Source organism: Tachypleus tridentatus, chromosome 8 (genome assembly GCF_004210375.1).
Source record: "Tachypleus tridentatus isolate NWPU-2018 chromosome 8, ASM421037v1, whole genome shotgun sequence".
NCBI lineage: Eukaryota > Metazoa > Arthropoda > Merostomata > Xiphosura > Limulidae > Tachypleus > Tachypleus tridentatus.
Window position 1 is genome coordinate 153,027,316 of NC_134832.1, and position 22,428 is coordinate 153,049,743.

The 22,428-nt window shown below is 32.6% G+C and overlaps 1 protein-coding gene across 2 annotated transcripts in view; it reads left to right on the plus strand.

Moving 5' to 3' along the window:
- Positions 1–22,428, plus strand: part of LOC143223767 (mushroom body large-type Kenyon cell-specific protein 1-like) — a 58,684-nt gene that overhangs the window by 24,506 nt on the left and 11,750 nt on the right. For both annotated transcript variants that reach the window (XM_076452172.1, XM_076452173.1), the window contains 4 exons: positions 2,226–2,305; positions 6,991–7,066; positions 15,855–16,068; positions 19,250–19,736. In XM_076452172.1, the coding sequence (XP_076308287.1) occupies positions 2,226–2,305; positions 6,991–7,066; positions 15,855–16,068; positions 19,250–19,736 (857 nt within the window). The remainder of the gene's footprint in view (positions 1–2,225; positions 2,306–6,990; positions 7,067–15,854; positions 16,069–19,249; positions 19,737–22,428) is intronic.

A 22,428-nucleotide genomic window follows, 5' to 3' on the forward strand; every position in this document is an offset into this window, starting at 1 on the left:
TATGAAGTGAAATTGTGTAGATCACAGGTTTGTCTTCCAACACATACCAGTAATATGAAGTGAAATTGTGTAGATCACAGGTTCGTCTTCCAACACATACCAGTAGTATGAAGTGAAATTGTGTAGATCACAGGTTCGTCTTCCAACACATACCAGTAGTATGAAGTGAAATTGTGTACATCACAGGTTTGTCTCCCAACACATACCAGTAGTATGAAGTGAAATTGTGTACATCACAGGTTTGTCTCCCAACACATACCAGTAGTATGAAGTGAAATTGTGTAGATCACAGGTTCGTCTTCCAACACATACCAGTAGTATGAAGTGAAATTGTGTAGATCACAGGTTCGTCTTCCAACACATACCAGTAGTATGAAGTGAAATTGTGTACATCACAGATTTGTCTCTCAACACATACCAGTAGTATGAAGTGAATTTGTGTAATATTTAACAGTTAAAATATGGCAGGATTCTTGTCTTCTTTGAGTGAAGTTCTCTTGGGAAAATACCATAAAAGGGTAGACATGATCAATGAAACATCACAGTTTGTCTTTATTGAAAGATAAAATTACAACACAGAGATTTATCATTTTAATATTGATTCTTAGGAAATCAAGTTAATCATTAGTTCTGGTATTAACATTGTTCCAACCTTTATTCAATATACTTGTCTCTAGTCACAAGTTGAGTGACTAAGTTAAATGACAATGTATAGTGTATTTAGGTTTTTAGAGGAATGCCTTTCAGTATACTAATAACTTTGAAATATTCTTAACATAATGGTTACTATATAACTAATATTAAATCTGTAATTAACATGTACCTTCCAATGTATCATCCTACAGTTTAATAATATAACAACATTTGCACCATTTTAGCAAATAGCTTCAGTAAAGTTTCCACTTGCTATTGAAATGCCAGCAAAGGAGCAAATACTACTGTTGTTGTTGTGTACAACTTGTCATTATTCAAAGGTGCATAATACACAGCCGATGGTCAATTGAGATTTCATATAAATATGTTTGGTAAGAAAAATAAAAGCATATGTAGAGGCTGTTGCTTGGAAGGACTGTTATAGTCCATCTATTTTAGGTTATACTATTGTAATGGAAATAAAAGAATACAAGTGGTCTTCAGATGATTCTGCTGTAAATCTAGTGTTTTATAGTTTGTCAATTATTCTGCTTGTGTTCACATGTTAGTTTATTGACATGTAACACTTCTTTTGTGTTGTATCTAAAAAGTCATGCTGTATTTAAATTTGTAAAATATTATGTGAACCTGTTATTCAGCTAAAAAAAAGTATAAGTTTATATTCAAGAACATGTGTGTACATGGTAAAAATTATGAATGTTTTCTGTTTAAGTAATAAACCTATATGTTAGTCATTGCTCATTAACTACTTGACTTTAACATAGAGTACTGTGTTGGAAGGCTTGTTTTTTGCTTTGATGTTTAATAGTATTATATGGTTACTCATATTATATATTTAGTATAAATGGAATTGTTGCATGCATTTGTAGTGGACATTTTTAACTCTGGAATATGACAGGTTATTTGGGGGAATGAAATTAAAGTATTTTTGTTGCTCTTAAGCAGTTTTATGTACATAGTTTAAATAACAGTTATTGAACACTATACACCAGTTAAAATTACGGTTTTTGCTCACCGTACATCAGTTAGAATTATGGTTATTGCACACTGTACATCAGTTAAAATTATAGTTATTGCTCACCCGACATCAGTTCAAATTACGGTTATTGCACACCGTACATCTTTTCAAATTATGGTTATTGCACACTGTACATCTTTTCAAATTACAGTTATTGCACACCGTACATCTTTTCAAATTACGGTTATTGCACACCGTACATCTTTTCAAATTACGGTTATTGCACATACAGTGAAACATTTTACTATCATGGTTAAATTAAAATAATAAGTTTCTGTTTACGTCTGTATTTAGCTTTATCGTTCACATCTGACCCCTACTGCAATTTGGAACAAGAAAATGTATCATAATTTTGTTAGCAAATACAAGCAAAACAGTAGAGTTCTACAGGTCTGTTTGAGGTCTTTATAGTAAAAACAAATTATTTAATTTTTTTTTTAAAAAAAGCTAGTTATAAGTTTCTTAGTTTCAGCTTAGAAAAGGATGACACTTTGGTATGTTAAGTAATGCTGTAGAAGCATGTTACATTCACAGTATAATTTGTGCTTTTCAGAGTATGACAACTGTAAACCAACAGACTGGTCACCTGAGGAAAAATGTTGTTTTTGTAGTGCAAAGAAGCAGCCACCTTATGTAAGTTTAGTTTGTGTTATTTATGTACATAAGCTCTTATTGGTTTGTAGAGCAAAGAAGTAACTGTGTTATGTAAGTTCAGTTATTGTTACTTGTGTGTAGAGGTCCATGTTGATTTTCTTAGGAGATAAGGAAAGCCAAGAAATGGTACTACATTGTTGTATTTTTCAGTGTGTTGTGTTGGGGTTTTTTATCTTGCACCTAACTGATTTTTCATGTTGATGGTACTAAGAATAATAGTTCAAAGATTTATTACATTATAAAGAAGTGTTGAAATACAATTAAACAATTGAAAATGAAATAAATTAGCCAAGCTGTCATTCCCAGAAAGAGAGAACATTTTTATAATTTTTAATGAAACTAATCTAGATACTGTTATTTAAAAAGATAGATTCAAGTTGAAATACTTTACTGTTTTAAATCTAGAAAGAAGGAAGGATTTTACTGCTAACAGGTTTATATTTTTAAATTCCACACAAGCTGGCAGTTTGTACACACAATACAAAAATTCCAGTATCTTCCTGCAGTATCTTCATTTTTAGAATTTTCATTTATTTAGTCTCTATGCAGTTCTAGCATAAACTTGTGGTACAGAAAACCATTGAAGTTCCCTTGTTTTAGTTGCTATGTTACTTTGTCATAGATAATGTCTGTTCTGCCTGAGGGGATGTTGTTGTAATTAAAAGTATCCATGTTGAGTCACTGACCAAAATATTCTTTTCTGGCCAAAAAAATGAGTTCTGTCTGTCACAGTTAACCAATGCTGTGAGAGAACAAAGGTTGTGGGGTGACACTGTAGACTGGACAAAGAAACTGAATTTACTTGGGAAATGCCAATTGTAGAATATATCGGAGATCATGTTTCATTTCTATAGAGAACAATCCTAAGATATTAAATGCTATGAGACTAAATGCCACCAGTATATAATTTACTGAGGCCCTATTTGCTGAAGTACATGTGTAAAATTTAATTTTTGTTTAATAACAAAAGTACTGTTTGTTTCATTTAAATTTCACCCATCTTGTTATTTCTCACAAGGAAAACTCGGTCAAATTTTCAACTACAGACTATTCCACATATTTTCTGATTGATCCTGCTACTATTAGCAGATCTCTCTGTCTGACAACACCACAACTTTAATAAGTTTTATTTTCTATTATATGTGTCTTATTCCTTGCTCAGGATCTTCCTGTCTTGGAAGCTGAATAGATATTTTGTACATGTGAAGGACCTTTCAAAAGCACATAAAATATATTTTTATAGCTCTTCATCTTTCTTATATTACACTGAATGTGATATGTTGATACATTAATGTATTTTCTGTTATTGTAAAGCAGAAAAACACTTATTTTTGTTCTTATCTTTGTTACTCATGTTGCTATTTCATAAAATGAGGTGGGTAATTCTAAATGATACAACACCTACATTGTATTTGATACTAGCAGTTCATGTTTCATGAGAATTTTTTCATTGAATAAACATACAATGAGAAATTGTTTCTTTTATTTCATTTTAGGAGTTTCCAGTAGCATCTTTTGGGAAACTGTTGCTGAGTTCAAAACATTTAAAAGTCAGGTTTCATTCTTCTGTATAATTGTTAGGACAAAGATAGGATGTTAGGTAATGCATGCATTTATAGAATTCCTAATATTTGTTTAATATCACAGGCAATGCTTCGGCTGAGATGGTATGTACCATTTTATTTGATAAATTTTGACATTATAACACTTTTAGTGTTTGAAATTTTCAATCAATTGAACCAGCTATCTTCTTCTTTCCAAAGTAAACATGATATTCATACAGACAGAGTAAAAATATATTTTAATTGCCTTCATTTTCAAAAACAAGATAGAAATAATGATGCATGAATAGCTTTCATATTTACTGAAGTCATAAATAAACTATGAAAGCTAATATGGAAACTGTTCATTTGTAAATAAAAAAACAAAAGGGAGAAACAGCTGCTTACACCCAGTTCAGATAGTAACTTTAAATGTCAGCAGTATCCAAAGCTGTGTGATTTAGATGCTGATTTAATTTTTTACTTATGCTAAGTCTGTGGTCTCATTTAGGTCAAACTGAACCTGGAAAAATTCTCTAGGATATTTTTGTTAGAACTGTTGTGTTCATCAGAGACTTTAATAGTTTTGTTCATTTGATTTAGTAAAGTCTAAAAAAACATGCACATATTTGGGTTGTAACAATTTTCGGATTTTTACGATCCATGGAAAATCCACATAGTTTCATTAGTTTGTTTTGGGTTCTTATTTTTGATATTTTGTACATAGTTATTGACCTTCTACTTCATTCTGTGAAGTTTTTAGCTTCAGCTCTTGATATATTTCCAGGCATTATCACAATATTAAACTTTTATTTTTCTAGAACTTTAATTGTTGAATGCAGTTAGCTCTATTAGGCTTGTAATACAAGTACTTCAGTATTAAATTCAAAGAGTGTAAGTTCATGATTATTATAATAGATAGTATGTAGGTGCCTAAGCAGCCATATACCATTTTTGTCTCTGGTACCAAAAGTGACAGAGATTATGTTTTTACCCCTATGTATGTATGTTTGTCAAGCAAGATTTCTTTAAAACAGCTAAATATATTTAGACAAAAGTTGGTGCACATTTAGGCAGTGACCAAACCTAACTAATGATTAGTTTTTGGAAGGTCAAGGTAAAAGAAAATCCAAAAACAACTTCCTAGTTAACTTGAGGATGGATGTCTCACACTATTTTTACTATATAACTTTGTCAAAAATGATCAGATTTGGGATACAACTTGGTTGACATATGTAGAATATTATTAATCATTGTCCGCCAAAAATAAGCCATGTCTGTTGATAACAGTGAACATATGGACACTTTTTATGTCTGAATGTGATCAGTGTTGCATGTCAGTAGCTATACTGAGTGCTCTTCTAGTTGTCTTCTGAGCCAAGAATGTAACAAATGAATGTAAGTCCTACATTCAGCACTAGTAACTTTAAAACTATATGTGGAATGTTGTATGTAATTTTACAAGTTTTCAAAGTATGCTGTGTTCTACTTGTTTAGGTTTCTTACCAGGAAACTTCCTTTCTTCAGTTATTTTTTAAATGTCCCAATTTTGTATGCATAAGTTTATCTCCGATACCTGTGGTAGACTGATTGGTCTTTTTTTCTATTACTATACTTGATGTGGAATAGTTACAAACTTACAATACTTAAGTTATATCATCTTGTTTGTTATAAAACTAAAAACTTAAAAGAATAAATAAATTTAGTAGATTTTAAAACATTTTATCAACATAGAGACCACCTTTAACATAACAGTGCTGAACTTGGAAATTGAGTTTCTGTGCAATTAGAATATTCACATTTCAGCCTCCAAAGAGAAACCTTTTTTTATCCACTTTGTGCAATTTGTTTGTTTTTAAACACACTTTTGTATGAACAACCATTCATATGGTGAGTTAAGTGAGGAATTGTAGGTGATGCAGTTTTTATGGTTTTGTTTTCTACTTTTAACCCTTTCACTATGTGCTCGGTATAAAATACACAAGCACATCTACGCATTTACATACAGTAAGTATCTGTACTATAAGTTTTGATACAGCATGTGTATCTTTACAAAATTTGGGAGACCTTTAGTAAAGTTTACAAATATTTTGTATACAAAAAATTGTATTTTTTAATTAAATATTTTTATTGAAGATTTGTTTGTGAAAATAGTCTGTTTTGATACACGTCTGAGTGCAAAATGAATTTGTGTTGTGATTAAATAAATATATTCTTTACTCCCCAAATCTTAAATATTATTTGTGTAATCTCTAAAACCTCCTAAATACATTTCAAATGTTTGTTTTTCAGTAAAACTTTACATTTTATGTTATTTTCTATACTCTGTGTGGGATATGTCATTTAGCCAACCTCATAACCGTCATAAATCAGAAAATAAATATAAATTATGCTTTTCTTGTGATAGATTGGCTGCGTATTATAACACAAAAGTACAAATGTTTAGTCTAAGTAGCTTAAATCGCATAATGCTATATATTTATTATTTTTTATTATATTGACCTTGCAGTCATACCTAGCTAACATTACATAACTTGCATTGACAAGGTGTACATGCACTCAGGTCACATACCCATTAATATAAAATTGACCTTTGGACTTTCCTGTCTTGGCTGTGTTTTGGGGGACTAGTATTTTGTAATATACAGTCACATTTCAATTAATGTGTGTGTGTAGGTTATTACTATTTAGTAATAAATTATTAAACTTATTTTTTTTAAAACAGAACAATAAATCAAGGAGAAAAACAAATAATTATTTTTTCTTGCTACAACCTTTGTACTCTGTTTAAAAGAGGTTTATTATGCTGTAAACAAGATAAAGAAAGGTGTAATTATAGTCATTACCAAGCTGAGAATGTTTTCATGTTGTATTCTGAATCTTATTGCTGTAACAATACTCTTAGCAGAAACCTTATTGTTGTAACTTAAACCATACCAGTGTAAGAATAGCAGAAGTTCTCTATGTCATGTTTTGTATATCTGTAACAATATTAGTGACATCATTACTGGGCTAACAGTGTAAGTCATGACATGTCAACACTGTCAGTGAATTAAACATTTATATATTCATTATCTTCAAATGCTTAGAGTATTGATTAACAAGATAAATTTGCCATTTTAGGACCCTGCTAGTGGTATTTTCCATTCTGAAGATGGAAGGTGGAGCATGGAAAGCCCCCATCCAGATGCCATGAAAGGTATTATAATCATATGATCGGAATGCCTTGATTAAAAAATTAAAATAAATATAAAGTCTAGAGAGGAGTAATTCTAAACTATAGTAGTTTAATAGCTTTGTTAGTATTGTATTTGACAACTTTAAACTGATATCTGTTCCATGTTGTAGCACATCACCTTTGAATTGACATTGAAGGAGATATAAATATTCAGAAATAACATTTGATAATTAATAAACTCTGTGGTAATAAGTTAGGTATTGAACAAAAAGAATCTTTGCTTTTTATAATTTTTTACTGGGTAACATTTTAGATTTTTGTTGTTGTTATAGAAGATCTAATGAAAATTGTAGAAGTCAGAAAATAAAAGAAACTTAAAAACTAAAGATAGATATAATAATTATGTATTTAAAGATTTACAGATAAAGGTTTGTCAAACTATGGGAATCAAGAAATAAAATAATAAAACAAATAAGTTATTTGTGTAGAGTTTGTGTAATAATAGCAGCAGTACGGTTTTATACAACAAAATATATCTTAGTTATGACGAGAAAATCCGCTTGTAGATAAAAAAAATATATGTAAAAACAGTTGGTTTGGGTTGAGAAAAGTTTATATATGTAGAGGAGCAAACAACGTTTCTACCTTTTTTGGTCATCGTCAGGTTCACAAAGAAAGATAGAGGTAACTGAGTGTAGGAATGTAGAGGGCGTGCTTAGATGTTTGATTATATTTACTAATATAGGTATAAAGGTGTTCCTTTGTATTGGTTTAATTTGGGCTTGAGTTGTTGTATAAGTAAGGCTTCTTTAATTTTGTGTTTGTTTATGTTTGCTTTATTTAGTATTTGGGTGTTTTCTATGGTTATGTTGTGTTTATTTGATTTGCAGTGTTCGAAAACGTGTGAAGGTGACTTTTTGTGTTCTTTGAATCTGGTTTCCATTTTTCTGCTTGTTTCTCCAATATAGCAGTCGTGGCAGTTAGCACATTATATTTTATAAATAATGTTAGTGTGATGTTTGTTAGTGTTTTTACATAGTATAGACTTTAGTTTTATGCCTTGTGTTTCAGTATTTGCATACTAAGATGTTTCAGTGGTCAAAACTTGCATGTTTCTTTATGTGTCTACATATTTAGGTATATGTCTCAATAGTCAAATGTTTCTTTATGTGTCTACATATTTAGGTATATGTTTCAATAGTCAAATGTTTCTTTGTGTCTACATATTTAGGTATATGTCTCAATAGTCAAATGTTTCTTTATGTGTCTACATATTTAGATATATGTCTCAATAGTCAAATGTTTCTTTATGTGTTTACATATTTAGGTATATGTCTCAATAGTCAAATGTTTCTTTATGTGTCTACATATTTAGGTATATGTTTTAATAGTCAAATGTTTCTTTATGTGTCTACATATTTAGGTATATGTCTCAATAGTCAAATGTTTCTTTATGTGTCTACATATTTAGATATATGTCTCAATAGTCAAATGTTTCTTTATGTGTCTACATATTTAGGTATATGTCTCAATAGTCAAATGTTTCTTTATGTGTCTACATATTAAGGTATATGTCTCAATAGTCAAATGTTTTTTCCGAAACACATCTTTTCTCTAGCTTTATCCTAAGGAAAGTTTCTCTTCTCTACCGATCTAAGTAGTAATCCAGTCGTTATTCCCCATACTATTGCCCCTAGTAATTTTAATCTTGTGACCCTCTCCACTTAATTCAATATGCCCTCTCTACCAAACCTGTAGAAAAAACCCTGTTATTACTTTTCTTGATGGCAGAAATTATGATGATGTCTTATATGATTACTGAGAGTTTCTCTTTGACATTATTACTGCATTTTCTTTTAGACCTGTTTTGGTGGGTCTGGAGTTTATTATTTATCTTATTAAAAACACTTAATATAAATACACACATTCACCTCTCAGAAGTGGAGCCACCTGATGCTCCTACTTTACCAACTCATGAGTCACGGGTCTAGTGTTGCCCGACATTAGGAGGCACTTTCTGTGGGTAGAGCATGCAGACATTGCAAAAAGATTTGCTGATCATTGTCATGCCTTGTCCTCTTGTTTATTGGATCAGCATGCCTTGGCTTTCCATTGCATGGATAACCCTTATTTGGACTTTCAAAGGCTAGATCCCCTTCCTCCTATCTAGGCTCTAGACAAGATGCCACAGTTCACTTTAACCAATCTCAGAATTTCTTTGTCACTTACAACAGTTTTTTTTGTCATCTTTGCAACTGTTGTCTGAGGCTTATCACAGATCTTCCTCACTATTTTGAATTATCTTAGTCATATATTGAGTTCTACCTTAATAATGATATTGGCTTCTTCTCTCTCCTTAGTATCTTGATTGGTTTATTTTTGAGATCTTTTGGAGAGAGATGCTTTGCTTTGTCCCTTAGAGATCTTAGAGAAGATTCTTTTCTCAAACAATCTGTTTTTGCTTGCATTCCTGATTCTGTGGAATCTTGAATGAATGTGGCACCTCTCCACTCTTCCCCTTCTACCTCTGTGAGTTTTCAGACCCTCATCTTGTAACACAAGGGCATATTTTGACCTAACCAGTTACTATTCTTCTCCAGGATAGAGCATAGACTATGGTATTAATGACAACCTGTGAGATCTTGACTCAAAGGGTTTGTTGACAGTATGGGACACCTTCTCCATGGAACAGTGGGTTATTCAAGTTCTCAGGAAAGTATTGTTCATTCAGTTCATGTTTCCTTTTCCATTGTCTTTCATATTGCTCCCCAAGGACCCTCTTACATCCAGCCATGAAGCTCAAATCATCCATAAACTTTGGCAGAAGGAGCTCACAAAGCTTGTTAATTCCTCTTAGAAGGGTTTATTATTCCCAGGTGTTTGTAATGTCAAAAAAAATGGGCAATTGACGAACTGTCATTGACCTTTCTCATCTCATTCACTTCCTCCAGCATCCTCACTATACAAGGGAGTGGTTTATTTCCTTTCAGTAGCTGTTTTCACCCAGTCTGTGATGATAAAATTTAATGTTGCCATTGCATATCTTCATTTTCTGATTGTGAAGTCTGAACAGCATTATCTTCACTTTGTGCATAACATCCTGATTTTTCAGTTTTGTACTTTTCCATTTGGGCTCTCATGTATTCTGTATGTTTTTTGACAAATTGTTAGGTCCTTTTCATATCACATTCACCATTGCATTGATTATTAGCTTCTTTTCGCCCCTTCCTGCCAGTTAGCAGAGTTTCATTTTCAAGCATTATTATCAGAAGCTGCAAGAGCTGGGTTTCTTACCAAAATAGATAGGTCTGTTCTTACTCCCACACAGATCCTCGTCCGTTTAGGGGCGTTTTTCAATTCCATGCTAAGTCAAACCCAACCTTGTACATGGAACAGGTAGTTCTTCAGATACAGTTGTCTCCTTCTCCACCATAACATACAATTCTATCTCTGTTAGGGATGTGGGCATTCTTAGAATCACTCATTCATTTACACTGGGGCCTACATGCAAACCATTCAGTGGTTATTATGGGACCAGTGATACATTTGCACAGGTATGATGGATTGTCCAATTGTTTTATCTACTTCCAATTTGCAAGATCTTGACTAGTGGTTAGATAGATACAACACAGTAGTTGGTGTCCCTTCATCTTTTTACACATGTTTCTGTCCAGAACTGGAGCACTTGTGTAGAGAATATGCAATTCAAAGGCCTATGGCCAGAAGAGGAAACTTCTCTTCACATCACTCTGCTAGAACTTCTACCAATTCAATGAGCCTTTAACTGTTAAGTAATGCTTCATTCAGACAATTCTGTAGTCATCTCATACATTTTAAAGCAAGGGGCACTAATTCCATATCCTTTTGCTTTTGAACATTAGGTTTTTCCTTTTGGGCATACAAACATCAGATCATTTTTCTTGCCTGTTATATTCCAGGTGTAATGAATTTAATGGCCAACCAGTTATCTCATCCCAACAAAGATCTTTCCATGGAAGAGAATTTTGTTGTATCTGCTTTTGTCGCACACTGGAATGCTTAACTTCTGTCCCTCTGGTTTCCTGTACCTCACTTTATGACTTTGGACATATATGCTCTCACTCAGGATTGAACAGGTCTTCATCCTTATGCTTCTTTCTGATTTGTCTGTTATCCAAGGTACTTGCACTGACTTTCTCCACATTCTTTCAAGTTCTTCTGGTGACACCGCATGACCAGGTCAATCTTGGTTTCCATTCCTTGAATATCTTCAGGAGTGTCAACCTCTTACCCTTCCTCTCTGGCCATATCTCTTACATCAGCATCAGTCAGACTTTTGTTGTATGGAAATCATTTTTCGACATGACACCTGGTATTTATGTGGTCCATCTCATTATATCAGGGATTGATTTCTTGGGTGGTGTCCTTATTAACACAGTTCATTTGTCGTTCTTCTTTGGAAGTTTATAAGTGGAAGTAGTTTAATTATTTTCAGTAGTCTGTCGGGCCTGAGTTTAACCCTGCTAGTCCCACTGTACTGTACGTTTCTTAATTCCTGATGTGGTTCTTCGACTATCATCTTCATCTATTGTCCTGTATAAAGCTGCTTTATTGAGTATCTTTTTCATTCATCAAGAGACAAATAGTGTTTGAGTCATCAGTTTTGTTATTATTTCTAAAATATTTTTAGGTTATCCATCCTTGTTGTCTTTTCCAGGTTCCTAATTGAGATAAAACATTCTGTAATATTCAGGTTGGGTTCCCGTAATATCATGTTGTTATAATACAATTATACTACACTGTGGTCTCTATGCCCTAATCACTACACCTTGGATTTATCTTTGGGTCCACAGTCTTATAATTCCAGAGATGGGACCTTGTCTGCATGATTGGAGAATGGAATACTCTCATGATCACATTTATGTAATATTTTTAGACCAGATGCATCTGGTATTGCAGAAGGAACCACTTTCAGAATAGATGTCCCTTCTTGCATATTTCTTCTCATGATGTTATGGTTTTGACATTGTTCCTGTTGGCCTTCACAGCCAACATTTTAGATTTCACATAATCTGTTCCAGAAGGACTATGAGCCTCACTGGTGTGCTGTATCTCTGTTTGTACATAAACACTTTCTGTGTGAATCTTGCTCTCACTGGACCCTCCCCCAAGCTAAAGTGTGGCAAGAGGTATGTTTCAGTAGTTTACATTTTCTTATACCAAAAATGTGTTTCCAATAATACCTCCTTTCACCCTGCCCAATAGCTGGTGTTTGGGTCTGATAATTTTGCCAGTCTCAAAAAAGTGAATAAGAAGTAATAATGGAGTATATGAATCTGGTATATAGGGTGCACTGAAGTAGGTGGAAAGTATCACAAGATTAAAATTACTAGGGACATATAGTGGAGGTGAATAAGAAGTAATAATGGAGTATATGAATCTGGTATATAGGGTGCACTGAAGTAGGTAGAAAGTGTCAGAAGATTAAAATTACTAGGGACATATAGTGGAGGTAAGTATAGGAAAATGTCACGTTTATGTTACAGAATTTTCTGACATGAAATTCTATTCTGTGTTTATGCAAGGCTCAAAATCTGATATTTTGGAAAACATGATATCTTTAGCATTAAACTACATCAGTAAAGCAAGACTTCAGTAGTGTAAAATGGGCTTTTCTACACCTAGCTAAATCTCTCCTCACAGGTCATGCAGAAAGTTAAACAGAAGTTATCTAATAACAAATTCATTCAAATCATCTTAAGTAGTAACCTTCCTTGAAGATGTAAACAAGGTAACTTGTATAGACTTAGGCCTATGAACTTCAAAAGCATTGTACTGAACTAACTATCAAAAGCTGTATGAGCAGCAAGCGAAATACAAAAATATCTGATTATATGGACAAAACAATAGACTGAGTATATTTAAAAATTTGAATAAATCATTATTGTCCTGCTGATGATACAACATTTTTAAAATATACAAATAGTTTTGTCTTTTTCTAAAGTATTTAAGGTGGTTCAGCAAGTTATTCATATTCCACACTTTACTGGTGTCTTTCATAAATATCAGTCATTATGGTTTTTTTTAAAATGGGCTTCTCAAAGTCATTGTCTGTAGATTGACTTGGAGGAGAGAAACAACATTGAACCAATATATAGATATTTTCTGCAAAGCAGTAATTTATATCAATTACAACTTCATAAAAAGCTATTTGTGGAAGAAGTTCTTTTTCCTCCTGTCTTGGTTCAGAACCCACATTTGTTTTTCTTATTATATTCATTTGTATCATTTCTGTAGTTAGGTTAGTTCCATATTTCTGTACTGATCAGCAACATTTGACTCGTTGCCATGAGATAGATTAGTTTCATGTTTTCCTACTGACAAGCAACACAGGATGGCTCCCAAGAGTTGAATAAGCTTTTAAATAATAAAAGGTTAGAAAAAAACACTATTTTTGTGCTTTCCTAACATCACAATTTAACTTAAAAAAATCATATTTAGGAAATTACTAAGAATTTTGAAAAGAGATGTAATAGTGTTGGCATGTTAAGACTTTCTGGTGATGATATGTGAAAAGAGATGTAATAGTGTTGGCATGTTAAGACTTTCTGGTGATGATGTGTGAAAAGAGATGTAATAGTGTTGACATGTTAAGACTTTCTGGTGATGATGTGTGAAAAGAGATGTAATAGTGTTGGCATGTTAAGACTTTCTGGTGATGACATGTGAAAAGAGATGTAATAGTGTTGGCATGTTAAGACTTTCTCTGATGTGATGATGTGTTAAGAAATGTGTGAAAAGAGATGTAATAGTGTTGGCATGTTAAGACTTCTGGTGGTGATGATATTTGGCATGTTATGTGAAAAAAAGAGATGTAATAGTGTTGGCATGTTAAGACTTTCTGGTGATGATATGTGAAAAGAGATGTGATAGTGTTGGCATGTTGAGACTTTCTGGTGATGATATTTTATGTGAAAAGAGATGTAATAGTGTTGGCATGTTAAGACTTTCTGGTGATGATATGTGAAAAGAGATGTGATAGTGTTGGCATGTTAAGACTTTCTGGTGATGATGTGTGAAAAGAGATGTAATAGTGTTGGCATGTTAAGACTTTCTGGTGATGATGTGTGAAAAGAAATGTAATAGTGTTGACATGTTAAGACTTTCTGGTGATGATATGTGAAAAGAGATGTAATAGTGTTAGGATGTTAAGACTTTCTGGTGATGATGTGTGAAAAGAGATGTAATAGTGTTGGCATGTTAAGACTTTCTGGTGATGATGTGTGAAAAGAGATGTAATAGTGTTGGCATGTTAAGACTTTCTGGTGATGATGTGTGAAAAGAGATGTAATAGTGTTGGCATGTTAAGACTTTCTGGTGATGATGTGTGAAAAGAGGTGTAATAGTGTTGGCATGTTAAGACTTTCTGGTGATGATGTGTGAAAAGAGATGTAATAGATGTTAAGACTTTCTGGTGATGACATGTGAAAAGAGATGTAATAGTGTTGGCATGTTAAGACTTTCTGGTGATGATGTGTGAAAAGAGATGTAATAGTGTTGGCATGTTAAGACTTTCTGGTGATGATATGTGAAAAGAGATGTAATAGTGTTGGCATGTTAAGACTTTCTGGTGATGATATTTTATGTGAGAAATGAGATGTGAATATGTGAAAAGTGTTAGTGTTGGCATGTTAAGACTTTCTGGTGATGATATTTGTATGTGAAAGAGAGATGTGTGAAAAGAGATGTAATGGTGTTGTGTTGACATGTTAAGACTCTGGTGATGATATGTGAAAAGAGATGATAGTGTTAGGATGATGTGTGAAAGAGATGTAATAGTGTTAGCATGTTAAGACTTTCTGGTGATGATGTGAAAAGAGATGTAATAGTGTTGGCATGTTAAGACTTTCTGGTGATGATATGTGAAAAGAGATGTAATAGTGTTGACATGTTCTGGTGATGATATTTTATGTGAAAAGAGATGTAATAGTGTTGACATGTTCTGGTGATGATATTTTATGTGAAAAGAGATGTAATAGTGTTGACATGTTCTGGTGATGATATTTTATGTGAAAAGAGATGTGATAGTGTTGGCATGTTAAGACTTTCTGGTGATGATGTGTGAAAAGAGATGTAATAGTGTTGGCATGTTAAGACTTTCTGGTGATGATGTGTGAAAAGAAATGTAATAGTGTTGACATGTTAAGACTTTCTGGTGATGATATGTGAAAAGAGATGTAATAGTGTTAGGATGTTAAGACTTTCTGGTGATGATGTGTGAAAAGAGATGTAATAGTGTTAGCATGTTAAGACTTTCTGGTGATGATGTGTGAAAAGAGATGTAATAGTGTTGGCATGTTAAGACTTTCTGGTGATGATATGTGAAAAGAGATGTAATAGTGTTGACATGTTCTGGTGATGATATTTTATGTGAAAAGAGATGTAATAGTGTTGACATGTTCTGGTGATGATATTTTATGTGAAAAGAGATGTAATAGTGTTGACATGTTCTGGTGATGATATTTTATGTGAAAAGAGATGTAATAGTGTTGACATGTTCTGGTGATGATATTTTATGTGAATAAAATTCCTTTTATTTTCTGTTAATTTTTCAAGAAGCATCATTGTATACAATGATGATCAAAACTGAAAATTATAATTTGTTTAGTCAAATACATTTATTTTACTCATTTCAGTAACCAAGGAAAAACAAGAGTTAGACAGATTTCTAAAATAGATACTTTTGCCTTTAAAACTTTAATCTGTAATAAACAAGAAATTAAAGCCTAACATCAACCTTGCTATTATTTTCATTCTTCTGAACATGCAGGAAATTCAGTGTGTAAAACTGATTGTTTCAACAAACATTTTTGGTCTGATGGCTCTGTTGGAGGGTCTCGATCCCCATCACCCCATGGGGAAAAGCCACTTGACTTAAGTTTGTACTCCAGTAGAATTTGCAAAAATTCCATCAAGGAGGATGAAGAAGACAGTAGTTCAACTAGTTCTGTTCTCAAAGTTCCACTTCCATCATCAAAGTTAGGGTAGGTTTGTTTTAACTATAGTTTTGCTTATGTATTGTCTCTTTTTGTTGTGAACTATTTTGTTCCATTTTTGTTAAAATTTTAGCTATGTCAATAACCTAGATAACCTGTTGTTGTTAGTATTAATGATTAAGATGATTGTGAAGTGTATTTTCACAGGGTCTGTTTCTTATTTCACATCTTCGTTTTACAAATGTTACTACAAGCATATGTGACATAATACATAACATATTCATCACTGAAAATTGTTATGTATTACATAGGATATTTCTATGATAAGTAGCTGGTACTGATTTATTGTCATTTGAAAGTGTCTGCCACAACATAGTTGAGTAAGTAACATTTGTAACGACTGATACAGTAGCAGTAAGGAATTATACAATATGCATGTAATGTGATAATACAATGTACTCAAACTGAAGAGTATCAATTACAGCATCCACAAAAAGTGGATGTTTGTAATTAATGGTTCTGTTCACACAACAACAAAGCATATTCTGGAATTTTAAGGAATTGTTTTTCAATTTGTAAGATTTTAACTTTTTTTCTGATTATACAATGTCTAGTAAGCCAACATGATCAACTGCAGTAGATGATTTTACAATGTTCAGTAAGACAACATGATCAACTGCAGTAGAAGATTATACAATGTTCAGTAAGACAACATGATCAACTACAGTAGAAGATTATACAATGTTCAGTAAGACAACATGATCAACTACAGTAGAAGATTATACAATGTTCAGTAAGACAACATGATCAACTACAGTAGAAGATTATACAATGTTCAGTAAGACAACATGATCAACTACAGTAGAAGATTATACAATGTTCAGTAAGACAAAATGATCAACTGCAGTAGAAGATTATACAATGTTCAGTGAGACAACATGATCAACTGCAGTAGAAGATTATACAATGTTCAGTGAGACATGATCAACTACAGTAGAAGATTATACAATGTTCAGTGAGACAACATGATCAACTACAGTAGAAGATTATACAATGTTCAGTAAGACAATATGATCAACTGCAGTAGAAGATTATACAATGTTCAGTGAGACAACATGATCAACTGCAGTAGAAGATTATACAATGTTCAGTGAGACATGATCAACTGCAGTAGGTTATACAATGTTCCATGAGACAACATGATCAACTACAGTAGAATATTATACAATGTTCAGTGAGACAACATGACCAACTGCAGTAGAAGATTATACAATGTTCCATAAGACAACATGATCAACTGCAATAGAATCCAGCCAGTTTGATTTTTAAGAACCTTTTATCTTCTGTTTGAAATTCTCCAAGTTTTGACATTATAACATATTACTTTGTAATTTATAAACACCCTCTGAAAACATGTTTTAGCATTAAAAGCCTGGACCATAACAGAAAACTGTGAAATTAAAAAATACCAGCTGAAGTTTTTATGATTTTTTTAATGAAACTAAGTAAACATTTTGGAAAAAACAACAACAAAATAAACTGTGTTTATTCATTATTCTTACAATTTTTTCCACTCTTAACATTTTTCTAAGGGTTTTAAAATTAGAAGAATTAATGTTTAGTTGAAATTCAGTTTTTCTTGTTGCATTAAAATACAAGATGAAATTATTTATAAAATTTACAATTTTTTTGTCTTCACCTTGTTCAGTGAACTGGTTGGGACTTATCAGGTGTTGTTGGTGGAGGTGAATATTTGTATATGGATACAGATAAATAATTGATTAAAAGATTTTTTAAATTACCTCATGGTGAAAGGAAAACTTGTGGCATTGCTATAAGATTATTTGTATATATGGTATTTGATAAAGAAGGTGTTACTGTATCTTTGGTAGTGGTACATTTCAGAGAGACTTTTCAAAATAATTACATTCACTGATAACATCACGAAAAGTGTACTTTGTATTAGGTTTACATGGTTAACCTAAGAAAAAGTATTGACAGTAAGTATTTATGTCCCCATGCCAAGCTTAACATTCAATTTGATATTCATAAAAAGTATTGACAGTAAGTATTTATGTCCCCATGCCAAGCTTAACATTCAATTTGATATTCATAATTTGTTTTAATTTTTTGAGCTTATACTCTATATAATTCACAAATGATAAAGACAAAGTTAGGTTTGCTACTGTTTCAACCCCTCACTGTGACAATAATGTGTTAAGTTTACTAAGGTGTTATAGATTTATCTACAGTTTCATTACAACTGATTTTTATTATTTCACAGTAGAATCCTTTGTTTCATAGCTTCATATTTATTCACTTTCAAAAATTATTTGGATTGTGTGTGTATGTGAGGCTTCCCTGGGATGAATCAGATCCATAAACAAAACAAATACAGCTATGTGAGGGTACTGGAAAAGATGAATAGTATATACTATCAATTCTGTGAAATAACGTGTACAGATGCCATGCAGTAGATGCTATGGTATAGCACGGTAACAGTTACTAATAACGTGTACAGATGCCATGCAGTAGATGCTATGGTATAGCACGGTAACAGTTACTAATAACGTGTACAGATGCCATGCAGTAGATGCTATGGTATAGCAACGGTAACAGTTACTAATAACGCGGTACAGATGCCATGCAGTAGATGCTATGGTATAGCACGGTAACAGTTAACAGTTACTAATAACGCTATGGTACGGTAGATGCCATGCAGTAGATGCTATGGTATAGCACGGTAACAGTTACTAATAACGTGTACAGATGCCATGCAGTAGATGCTATGGTATAGCACGGTAACAGTTACTAATAACGTGTACAGATGCCATGCAGTAGATGCTATGGTATAGCACGGTAACAGTTACTGATTGAATAGTGCACACATTTTTCTGTGTCAAGATAGTATATTAGAAAATTATTAGTAGTAGTATATTAGAAATTTGACATTTCCCATGTAAGTATAGCTTGCTGTCTGTAAATATGTAAAATAACTGAATTGTGTGGTTATAGGTTTATAAAAAATCCTTTTGTTGGTTTAGAGAAAATGTGTGTATACTTGATTGTTGTACTGAGAATATGTAATAGTTGCTGTCAGTGTACGCCTATTGTTGAAATTTCAGTTACTTTTTAAGCATCACAAGTTTTTTTTTTTTAAGTTTACTAATTAAGCTCAGAGATATATTTTTGATAATTTACAAATGTGCACATTTTGATATTTTTGTAGACAGAAACGTCGAAGTGACTTGGGTTACAAACGAGCATACACTGATGAGGAACTACAAGCAGCACTCCGAGATATCCAGACTGGAAAACTGGGCACTCGCCGTGTCGCCGTTATTTACGGTATTCCAAGGTCTACTTTAAGAAACAAAGTTTATAAATTGGCAATGGAGAGAAAGAAAAAACAGAAAGGGACTACACGAGAAACAGATGAACCCAAAACTTCTTCAGTAACTAATAGCCAGCTAAAAGAAGAAAAATTAGGAGATAATGTAGGAAGTGAGTCTTTGAGACAGTTGTTGAAGATGACAATTAATCACAAGGTACAGAAGACCCAAGCTTTGCCTTCCAAAGAATGGAGTAACAGAAATGAATCTTTTATGATGTGGCCCTTTATTAGTCCTGATTTCTACAGTAGCAACCCTACAAGCATCATTCGGTTAATAAATGGGCTTGAGCATAGTCATGCTGTTGCTCCTCTAATAGCTAAGGTGAGCCCAGATAAGGGGATGTTTTATCTCTTAATGAACTAAATACACTTAAAACTTTGATTTGAGAAATAAATGCTGTAAATTTACCTTATTTATTTGAATCATAGTGATGAGTGAATGTCATAGTAGTTGATCATCCAGTAGATTTCTGAAGCAATATAGTAGAAATAAAAGCAATATCAGGGTAAAAATTATGATTGAAATTTGTCAAATGATGTGGTAGAAACTTGAAGTTGTTTTAGATCTCTAAATAAGGACTTACATTACTTGCATATGAAATACAAGATACATTATTTGGGATAACCATTGACACACTGTGTAGACTTGTAAATACCTTATTAATTTAGAATTCCAGTTGTGTCAAGTTCATATAACAATCTTAGAATTCCAGATAGTTCTTTAAAATTATTGATTTATCTAAATTAGATAGCATAATTTTGTTGTAAGATTTTGTTTCATTGGGCTTTTTTTTTTATTATTATTGTATGGTAAAAGTAATGCAAAATCCAGTCAACATAACAAGAAATTAGTTTATTTCTTCCTTAAATTTCACTACAGGCTGCTTTCACTTTAGTTGTACTACAGATATAAGTGCTTAAAAAGTATTTTAACAGAAATTTTAAGATTAATGGTAAGTACATTGCAGAATGCCCTTGCTAATCATTCAAGTAATTGAACAGACTCAGGAAATCACTTTTAACACTAAACTATATACAGTTTTTATTACTTCACTAGATAATTACTTGTATTTTTCAGTAATAATTCTTATCTCTAGGTATTAGACAAAGCCTCTTGATTATTACATCATCATCATTCTTGGCTCTCTGTAGTAAATTAATGTTATAATTAGCATTGAAAATATATCCTACAACACTGCCCTCTCCCTGGATTGTGAAATCTCTTGAACAGTCCTAATACACAAATAAAACCATACAATAAACTGTTCATTCACCATATATTTTTGGTGTTTCCCTTCTTTTAGGGCTATGGTATGCAGATGGGATGGCCTGTTTTCCCTTATCATTATCATCATGTGTTGTCCTGTCACTAGGGGAGTTTTATCTAGATAGATGGTGAAATGAATCCGATAAAAACTCCATCCTTGATGATTCTTTGGAAGTGGTCTCAACAGGAACCCTGAGCTCTTTGACAAGTTCATTTTGCACAGGTAAATTTGTCTTTGAAATTATACAGTTGGCCATTTTTTCACCAGTGCAATCCAAAAGGTAATTGCAGTGAACAACCTTTGGCTAGAACTACCTATCCTTCTGGATACTATAAATCATATCATTGGTTCTTTTCAGTACAACATATGGCCTTCTTCAACGATTGCTTATTTTTGAAGTTTGTACTTTTTTACAGTTGGAATTGTACAACCATGCTATGCCATCTTGTCAACATTTAATCATACTGACTTTTCATTTTATCAGTAGGTTATTTAAACTCTTCCCAGGTTCTTTGGTCTCATTACATATTCTATGTAAGACTGTAAAATGTAAAATGCCATTAGATTTTCTGTACTCACATCTGGCATTTTACATTTTCTTGCAAACACTAGTAATTATAGTGTACTGCCTGTAGCTTCCTGCACTGCTGTTGAGTAACTCATAAGTAGCAGAGAAGATCTTGATGTGTTTGATGGTGTTTATCTGTATAATTGGTTCTAAAGTACTTGCTTCTACTCAGCCATACTGTCAAAAGATGGATGAAAGGCCTTTTTGATTCCAAGGATCTGGTGCAATTCCACAAATGAACCTATTTAAAGTTCTATTCCTGATCTGAGTGAAGTTGTTCATTGTTCCATGAAAAATGCCAAATTTTAAAATTAATTTATTGAGAAGCCTCCCCTTCATGTTTAGAAACAGGCACATGTTTTTAGCCTTTAGTGAAATAATCCTTCATAACCATAATGTATTTTTTTCTTCTGTTACTCTATGGCAGAGGACTAAACACAGTAGCTCCCTGAAATAGTGCTCAAATACAATACCACTGTAGAGGCCCTTGCTATTTCTTTCATACACTTTTTTCTCACTACGTTGTTCATGGGTTTTACCCCAATTTTCTACAGATCTCTAGCATATAACCAAATAGATGTATTCTTACTGTCTTCAGTGTCTTCTTAAGTCTCCAGCCCGAAGACAGGGTGCTGCAAATCACAGAGACTGTATAACTACCAACTGTGGTTGTTGTTTCTGTCTACTGGTAATTTTCCATTTCCAGTATAACAAGCTGTCTCATAGACATAATTTATTCCACTGTGCCTGGTACATCTTTGTATTTATGTTGTATGGCATGACTATGTGCCACAATTTTTTTTTTGCACTATTCTTGATCTACTGAGTAGTTGGTTGGTTTCAAACTCATAGGTGAACTTTGGATCACATTGGTCATTGTCACTGTTATATTTTATTTTACTCTTTACTATATTATGCCTCACTTTTTCACATTTTTACATGTGGTGTCCAGAAAATGTGTTAGCATTTCTATGGTTTTTACAGGGTAAAGTTTCTTAAAATTCCATCTGTGAAGTTCCTAGGTTAATTCTTTATTCAGCTTGTTGAATAAATATTCACAAAAAGCAATCTGACAAAATGTACTTGATTTTTTCAAGTAAATTGTGTGATGATAAGCTATGTCAGAGAATAGTTTTATAAAATGGCTAGAGTAGGAGCAAAGTCCAAGAAATTCTTGT